The sequence below is a fragment of the Anabas testudineus genome, chromosome 13, assembly GCF_900324465.2.
Source record: "Anabas testudineus chromosome 13, fAnaTes1.2, whole genome shotgun sequence".
In the NCBI taxonomy this organism is placed as follows: domain Eukaryota; kingdom Metazoa; phylum Chordata; class Actinopteri; order Anabantiformes; family Anabantidae; genus Anabas; species Anabas testudineus.
This window is the reverse complement of record NC_046622.1, coordinates 13,736,728-13,745,506: the sequence shown is the minus strand read 5'-3', so window position 1 is coordinate 13,745,506 and position 8,779 is coordinate 13,736,728. Positions and strand designations below refer to the sequence as shown.

The 8,779-nt window shown below is 39.2% G+C and overlaps 1 protein-coding gene across 1 annotated transcript in view; it reads left to right on the top strand.

Annotated features, from left to right (window-relative positions):
• The first annotated feature begins 641 nt into the window (after window positions 1–641).
• zgc:158328 (EMI and FXa_inhibition domain-containing protein) overlaps window positions 642–8,779 on the top strand; it is a 43,430-nt gene continuing 35,292 nt past the window's right edge. Inside the window, exons 1-4 of the mRNA XM_026342019.2 lie at window positions 642–820; window positions 1,620–1,754; window positions 2,024–2,133; window positions 2,301–2,405. Of these exons, the coding sequence (XP_026197804.1) occupies window positions 738–820; window positions 1,620–1,754; window positions 2,024–2,133; window positions 2,301–2,405 (433 nt within the window). The 5' untranslated portion in view covers window positions 642–737. The remainder of the gene's footprint in view (window positions 821–1,619; window positions 1,755–2,023; window positions 2,134–2,300; window positions 2,406–8,779) is intronic.

The following is an 8,779-nucleotide window of genomic DNA, read 5'->3' as shown; positions in this document are numbered from 1 at the left end:
TGTCATGTCCCTTGTTGTGTAGATGTTTACATATTTGGTGTAGCCTACTGTATATAGATTTCTTTTTGTATTTCTATTATTATTATTACTTGTTTATACTAGGCACCTGTTTTACACTTCACTGTTGCTGTGAGACTTTAGTTTTCCTACGGCTGTAATCTATTAAAGTTGATCTATTCTAAGTTATTATTAAATGGTTGGTTCATGTCTATACAGTAAAATAATGTAATGTGTTCTTGCCTAAAGGACTGGATTATACCCAGTACTCCAGCAACACTCACTGTAACATCCCATTGTCAGACACAAGGGGTACAGTGTTCCTCAGTCGACAAAATATAAAAAGAAGTTGATGCGAAAATTTTACTTTTTTATAAAATTAACATTTTATCACGTAGGCTATTTATTCAAGAGCCCAACATGTAAGCCTCCTTGTTCAGTTGTTAGTGCTTGCACAGGTTGGTGTCGCCTGGGATTTTCGGAGCTGGCCCCTCAATGGTTGTGGGTGGTGCGTTTCCTCGGAGTAATTCAGGGGCTGCGATTGACAAGACATAAGTCGTCCGCTGACCGGTAGCTTAAACAGACAATCACGACTCAGAAACATTAATGCAACACAAACGTGAACCAGAAAGTCATGTCTTAAGGTGAACTTCCATTAATGCCGGGATGCTCTTCATTTGATGGATACAGAGGCTGCGCCGATTGAATACTTCTCTCCGTGTGTGTAACCGGCTGAAATTATGTTCCCAGACACTTTCATTTTGTGTGTGATATTATTCAGCACCATGCACGTCGCATCATGTTTGGAGCTACAACCTGGCATGTAAGTAAAGACTCGTAATATCTAGTTTTCCACTGTTTCTAATTTACTCTTACCACTTACTACACGGTAGAATAATCAAAATAGATGAATGAGAAAGTTTCTTATTTTTACATGAGTCAACATAAGACTTCAGCAACATGATCTAGCCTACACTTAAAAAAGACAATTATCATATATGTAGACCAAGTTTTACAAATAACCGAGTTTTTGTCTGTAATTCTGTATATGTATGCTGTTTTGTGTCCACTAGGAGGCGCTATTTCAGGTCCCCTATGAGGATTAGTTTGTTTTTATAATTCTGCTTTAACTTGCGTCTGCACAATAGCTTCTAATGCACAGTGATTGTTTAGTATAGTAACCTGGTCCGTCAGAGGTTTCCAATATTAGACTGCGCTGGACAGGATCCACTAAATTGTTTTCATTACTGGAGAAGTTGAGAACTTCCTTCAATTATCTTCTGGCTGCTGTATTAAAGCCAGATGGTCCACAGAGGAGGACATCTCTGCAGTTAACTGCACCAACACAGTCGGACACAGGCTATGTCTGCATGCTGTGTAGTACACATTAGGCCTGTCTCTAGGACTGTACATGTGCTTTAGGCAGTGTCCAAGACATAGACTGTTTATTCTGCATCTTAATCAAAACACTGCAGGTAACAGGAGGCCACAGCTGACAAGACAGTGTGAAAGTTTATGTGTGTTGAAAATATAAATCCCGCAACATGTCTGAGGTATCAGTACTTGTGATTACACCTGTCCATCACCTTCTCTGGTTCTTTCTATTTTTGTGTTTTGTTCAGGCCGAATGTTTGTGCTGAAAAGGAGATGTCGCTATTGGGCGCCCGTCAGCCTTGTGTCCAAGCTTTTACCCGAATGGTTAAGGTGTGGAAACAGGGCTGCACCAGCCACAGATGGTGTATGGGTTATGAGAGGAGGTAAAAACAACCATACTTTTATGATACACAAGCGATAAGCAATTTCAGAGTGAGTATTGATGTGTTGTTGTTTAACATATATAACAGTTGTACAACAGTCGCTTATATTATATCCATATGTCTGAGTTAAATTCATATTACTTCCAAATACTTGAGTAACATGTCTTTATTTTTTCTTGCTGTAGTTAATTACGGACATTACTCATATTAACATGTGAAACAGAAAATGTCATCACAACTGTGCCTGTAACAGCATATCTCCTCCACAGGACAACATATTACACAACATACAGGCAGGTGTACAGCATGGATATAAACACAGTCTACAAGTGCTGCCCAGGCTGGACCCAGAAGAGGGATGAGATGGGATGTTTACACAGTGAGTAACAGCATTGAACGTACACAGAGGCAGTTTTGATACTGCGTTGAAGCTGCTGTGTATTGTTATTGGCAATTGTAAAGTAAAAGTAGGCGACCCACTGACTAGATGGAGAGATGTGGACATGCAGGCTGTTTATTATAATTGGTGATATATGCTGCCTGCAGGGGTGTGTGGTACCAATACATGTTTCAATGGAGGCAGATGTGCAGAGACTGGAGACCACATATGTCAGTGTCCATTGGGCTTCAAAGGGACACAGTGTCAATATGGTAAGTTTTCATTTCACATGATTAAAACCTCACAATTTGTCATGGTTAGAATAAAGCTGGTAAAGTTTATAAACCTATATTCAACATTCATTTATTGTATGCATACAGCAATAAGCTGAGTGCAGCTTTGAGAGTCAGAGAGCTGCCTTACATATTCAGAGGACAACATGCTGTTCAGGCTCTAACAGCCCCGGTTCAGACCTTATGCTTTCACTTTGCCACTGCAGAATGAGCCTGTAGTGTAGATTTGACTAGATGTGGCTGCTCTGTGGGAGTCTCTGGGTAGTTAAAGGTAGAAGACCTCTCTGGCTCTTTGGGAAGAGTGGTTTCCTTTGAAGCCTAGAGCCTGTGGCCAACCCAGCTGAGCTTCCACTCTGTAAAACATGCTAATAAGGAGTTATGCTGTTCTAATGGTTAGGAAAGAAAATAGCCTAGAATAAATCCCATCCCAAATGACGATATTACACTCTATAAATAGTTGTTTTTAAATTTTTTCTTTACATATTAGATTACTGATATTAATTTATTTCACATCTGTATGGTAGGAAGCTACAGTCAGCAACAGGTCTCTCTCGTTTGTTTATTCTATCTGAAAACTGAAGTGTAGAAAAGACCAGTGCCAGGCTTGAATCAGCACTGCACACAAGAGGAGAGGTTTAACAGAGGATAGCTGGTTCCTACCCCCCACATACTAACAAACACACAAACACATACACACGCTGCAGTGGTTTTCCTGTTTGATTCTTTGACTTTCCCAGAAGGAAGGAAGGAGTCTACCAGGGCTTTTAAACAGCCCTTTCTCTTGCTGAGACAATTCACAGGAATGTGTCGATGTTTGTAAGGGGCAGCTTTCCCGTGCATTTGTTTTCACGTGGGCTCTTTGGTTTTCACACTTTGCAGTGACACATTGAGAACAGATATTAGTTCTAATCAGAGATGCTCTTAGTTTTACTTTTGGCCCTTTTCAGTGAGAAGCCACATCATGTTGCTCTCTTCTTGTAAAGCGCTTTTCCTTCTCTCATCTCTGCTTGGTGTAGAGGCAATTACATGTGCTACTAGTTTGACCAATCTAAATTGGCTTAATCCTTTTGGAAAATCTTGTAATTAATGGAGAAACGTCTGCTTTTGTGATCTTTAAGACAGAGTGCCGTGATTCCTTACAAATACAGTATTAATAGTAAAATTCTAACATATGACAGTATGAAAACTCACAGCCTCTGTCTGTCTTACAGCTAAAATTTGTTCTTTAACTGCTAAATAATGACAAGAATACATAAGCGAATATCTGAAACAATGCTGACAACATAGATATGCAACTCATCTTTGGTTGTTTAGGTTGTTTTGTTCTACAGGCATGAAAATATGTGGCAGCAAGGTTCTTAGAAATATTCTATTCTATAATGCATAAATGAAGTCTTATTAGTGCAGGTAATGCGACCAATATACAGAAAGTATTTGAAAATGGAGACCTGGAGTTAAACATTTGGTAGAAACTGTATGTACAGTGGACATTTGGCATGCATTTCACATTCCAGCTTAGCAATTTCCAAGAGAGACCTGGAAACCTGGATATCTGTAAGTGCTCACTGAGCCACCACGGTTCCACCAGGGAGCCCCGAACATTATTACATTTGTGTTTTAAGCTTTAACATTCCACAGTGAAGGACTTCTCACTGTCCTGTATGTGATTCATGTGCTGTGTGTGTGATGGAGAAAAAGCAGATACATCACATTCACGTGGCGGTAGAGTTGTGGTAGAGCCCACTGTGTGTTGTGGGGGACAATCGACCACCTGATATGACACAGTAGGCACTATTTATGTTTTATTTTATTTGATGATATTCTATCGACTTTGAACAGTTTTTGTTGTTTCTCAGATGCTGTTGAGGCTGCTCCTATGATTGATTGATGTATGTGTAGTCGTGTTTGTGTACTTGAGCAAAGCTGGAAGCAGCTTTTGACAATGGATCACTTGGGGGTGAATGAGGTTGTACTCAGTGACAGAATTACAGCACAGCTGAACCTTTATGCATCTGTTAGCGTTGGTTTTATGGGCTCCAACGTTACTATTCTGGTTCACTCTCACAGCTCCTTCCAGTGTTGTTTCCAGTTGTAGCAGTTTGTCTTACAACTAAAGACAAACTGCTGTTTTTTATCAGAAATATAAAAAAAAAAACCACTGCACTAAACAGAAAACATAGAAAATGACATTATTATTATTATTTTATTTATTTTTTACAGCAGTAAAAAATGAAAACAACAACAGATTTTTAAGTCCCTTAGCTACAATTATACTTAAACAGATCTGAACTAAAATTCAAAACTTTAACATAGCGAGAAAGTCTGTATGTTTTTACCATAACCATTATGACATAGGACCTATAACATTAGGGAAGTACTTATTTGAACTCAAATCTTTTTACTAACTTTACCAGGTAGTTTTTGTGCCTAAACCTAACAAAACCATGATTTCATAATAGGGATCAGGATAGTGCGCAACACAGAGTGCATAGTGATGGTGACATCAAGTTGGTGACCCAATTTGGGGGCACATGGGGCATTTCACCACCCTTTACAAGGGTGAGCTTCAAGGATGAAAGATGAGAGATGTTGCTGCAGAGACAACAGCATATCCATCTTGCCTTTTCACCACAATTTAGTCCTGGCAGACTTTACTAGAGGGAGAATATACACAGAGAGCGCTGTTAAGGAACTGTTTCACTTTATTTTTAATTCAAGCAAGAGCTGGTGCTTTGCTCCCTCTCCTCCTCTTTTCAACACTCATCATCGACTGGCTCCTTGAACGTTACTCTCTTTGGTATTGATGCCAAGTTGTGGTTGCAGTGTGCTGTGGAGGCTGGCCGGCCACCTGCTTCCAATCTCTGAGATGAGAGAGAAGGCACCATCCATGAAAATGTACTGTATGTCAACAACTGACACCAAGGCCATGGTGTTGACACTGTGTGAAAAGAAAACGCCTGTACACAGCTCATGCGTGTATGCTAGGACACTGCAGCCTGCTTTGTAATAGCATTTATCCCTGCTTGTGAATGCCACTCTGTCTCTCTCTATTAGGCCTTGGATTAAGCTTTTCCTTTGGTGGAATTGGTGCATGGGTCTGCATAAAATTAAGCAAACACAGACACACAACAGTGTGAGGACCATCTGGTCCTCACACTGTAAGGTATTCTGGATTTTTTCAAAGCACATTAAAGAAGAGTGATTATGGACAGTGCCTGGCTCTTGTTATACTGGAGGCTTTAGCTATGTAATAAGACAACTAACAGTGTCACCAGACTTAAGAAATATCTTGCATTGAAGAAAAAATACAGGGTTGTGATGACACAGGAGAAGTTACTAAGAGCAACTATGGTGCATCAATTCCAACGTTTTTTTGGCGTTGCAGCTAAAAGACAAAGCAAATGTCTAATGTTTAATATATTATCAATAGAAGTGCTGGAGACAAGGTTGTCACCACACATTCTCTACAGAGAAGTTTGTAGAAGATTTTACAGTTGCCTGAGTTTATCATATGGTATGCTTTTCTTTATAGGAAGTCAAGTGTTTAATCCTCTGGACCTTGGGCTGTGTCCCATAGGTTCAGTTCTCTCCCTCAATCACTGAGCTCATGTCTCGACAGGATTCATTTCCCTCCCAATTAAATTTAACACACCTGTTTCTGTGATTGTATATGGATGAAGCTGTATTAGGATGTGCTGATTTGTGTATTATTATGGGATAAAGCTTGAGAGTAGGACAGGTCTGGAATCTTGAGGTAAAATATTTATATCAATTGTTGTTTGTCATGAAAGTTTTGTTCATTAAACAGTATGTGACTGAATTAAAGTTTATAAAAGACCGAGATAGAGTCGTCAGTCAGGGTCACACGTCAGTGTCTCATTCTGCAGGGTTGGAGGAAAAAATGCTGATTTAGGTATCAGTAGATTTGAAATCCTCAGGGCATTCCTCTTCAAGGTTGCTTGTTTTATGTCTGCATTTTTGGCACAGAGAAAGTAGAGATCCCTTATAATATATACCAGGCATGGTGTTTTTGTCATCATATTTACAGGAGCACATGCTTGTACGTTACTCTCGAAGGTCTCTGTGGAGTGTTTTTGAAAACCCTTTCTTTGTGCTCTACACATGCAGTTCTTTTCTGCCATAACATCTCAGTGCTGCTGAATCAGAGGGTACAGGTACATATTGTATGTGCAGTATGTTTACATTATATGATTCTTATCGTCACTGAATGACTGCACTGTTTGATCTTCTTTCTAATATTTTGAGTTAAAAAGACCAGTTTTTATGACTTGTTTCCATCCAACTACTTTTTAATGTGACTGAAAACATTTTTTCCTTTGACTTCTGGACAGAAGTAAAACCTGTGCAATATTTTGCCATGGCTGCTCCTTCGTAGGAGAGCTTGTGAATAAAGTCTTTCAATGTGGACAGTTATTTTCATTCTGAATTCTGGAAGTAATTAAGTCAAAAGATACGATAGAGTCAAAATTTCAAGCTGTGGTTACAGCAAAAACATAGCTCAGGAAAAAAAAAAACGAATTGAGTTGACTTAGATTTAATTTGGCTAAAAAAAAAAAGGGGGGTGTTAAACTAATTTCCGCTATGAGAAACAAGGTTTAAAAGATGATGTTTTAGTAGCTCTTGTGGTTGTTCTCACAACTTTAGTGAACAGTGATGTCTTTTACAGATGTGAAATGAAGCTTCCACCTTAAGTTAACTAACATACCATGAATTTAGTCTTTTCCACTGCAGAGCTCCAGGTCAATTTTAAACATGATCCTTTTGAATGTCTACTTCCCTTTGCATTTCTCTGCCCGTGAGACAGATGGGAAAGTATCAGAACTGTGTTAGGTTCAGGCTAAATCGTAATGTCAGCAAATGAGGTGAAGACATGTTTTTGCGATAACATTTCTGCACCACAACTGACTTGATCTGAACACTGTTTGGTCTGGTCCTGGACACTGGACCCAAATATAAAGGCCAAAGTAATGGATTATGGTAATAATAGTAATGGTTTGAATCATACCAAAGTGTGTTCCAGACTTTGTTTTGAATTGAGATATGTTGTGGCTCTATGGCTCAGTGATGACAGGCCTTATTGTTTGTTCTGGCCTAAATTCTTTAACCAAATTTAGGTTTCCAACTACTGTGGTGCCTTTTTTTTTGGTGTGTGTTTTTATACAGAACTGCAAGACGAACCTCATGATTACCTCTGACAGGTTGGTCTTTGCTTTGGCTGGCAGCTCTCATGTTCTTTTTATTAGAGGTTACTGAAAAGGTTCAGTGAAAACTATGTAAATAATGTAAGCTTCAGAGATCAACAGTTTGCTGGTTTGGTAAAATATGAGCTCAGTCATCTGTAATCGGTACTTTTCTCCCTATTTTCTTTCTGGATACCAAGAATTATAAATGAGCTAAAACATTTTGAAAATATTACTTAAGGCAACCATTTAGAACAGCTATTAAAAACTTACTTTAAAGCCACTAAAACAACTAGCAGCATTTAGTAGACTCCCAGTAATGGATACAAGCTTTGCTAAACCACTTAATGTCAGCCATGACAAATAAGCTTTCATCTGAATGTTCAGTTGAAAAGAAATTGAATGAAGAAAAAGGAAAACAATTACAAAAAATGTCTCAATGACTGGCCTTCGTTCCTTTATGCAACATACTGAAAAGGTAGATGGGGTTTTGAGAACAGATGTGTCCTCTGGGAAGATTCAAAAAGCCAGGTCAATTATTATTCTAACCAAAGCTGCTGTTCCCTTTTCAGTGTTATTTTTTTTATTACTGACAGGAATTTGAAGCTGGATGTTGAATCCACCACACAGTCAGGTGGATGTGGTCCATGCTGTAGTGTAAAAGGGGATGGATCATTATAGAAATAAAAGTGTGGTGTGATTGTTCCTGTATATAAACATACTGTCTTTCTGTTGGTCAGTGTTCACCTGTCATTTAGCTAATATCTCTTTTTAAAGCACTGTCTACTTCCCCTTCCTGTTTTCATTCCTCAAATCTGCCATAAACTGTGCTGATGTAGGAACCATATGCCAAGACACGGACTTAAAGGCCTGACAGGACAGGACACACTGGGCAATGCAAGTGCTATATGTTGAACGTTACTATCAGAGGAAGAAGCTCATTATGGCCATAATGGGTGCCATATGGCAGGGAAGTTCTTACACACTAAACAAGCACGCCCTCGTCTTTCCAAATGCATTAAAGCACCATTGTTTACCAGGTTAATGCTGAGTGGGTTGGAGCTAATGGTCCGTGTGATTGACCATGTGCTCCCCAGGCTCACTGACACATTCTCACAGTAGCACGACCCCCCCTCGAATTAAAAGAGTTCA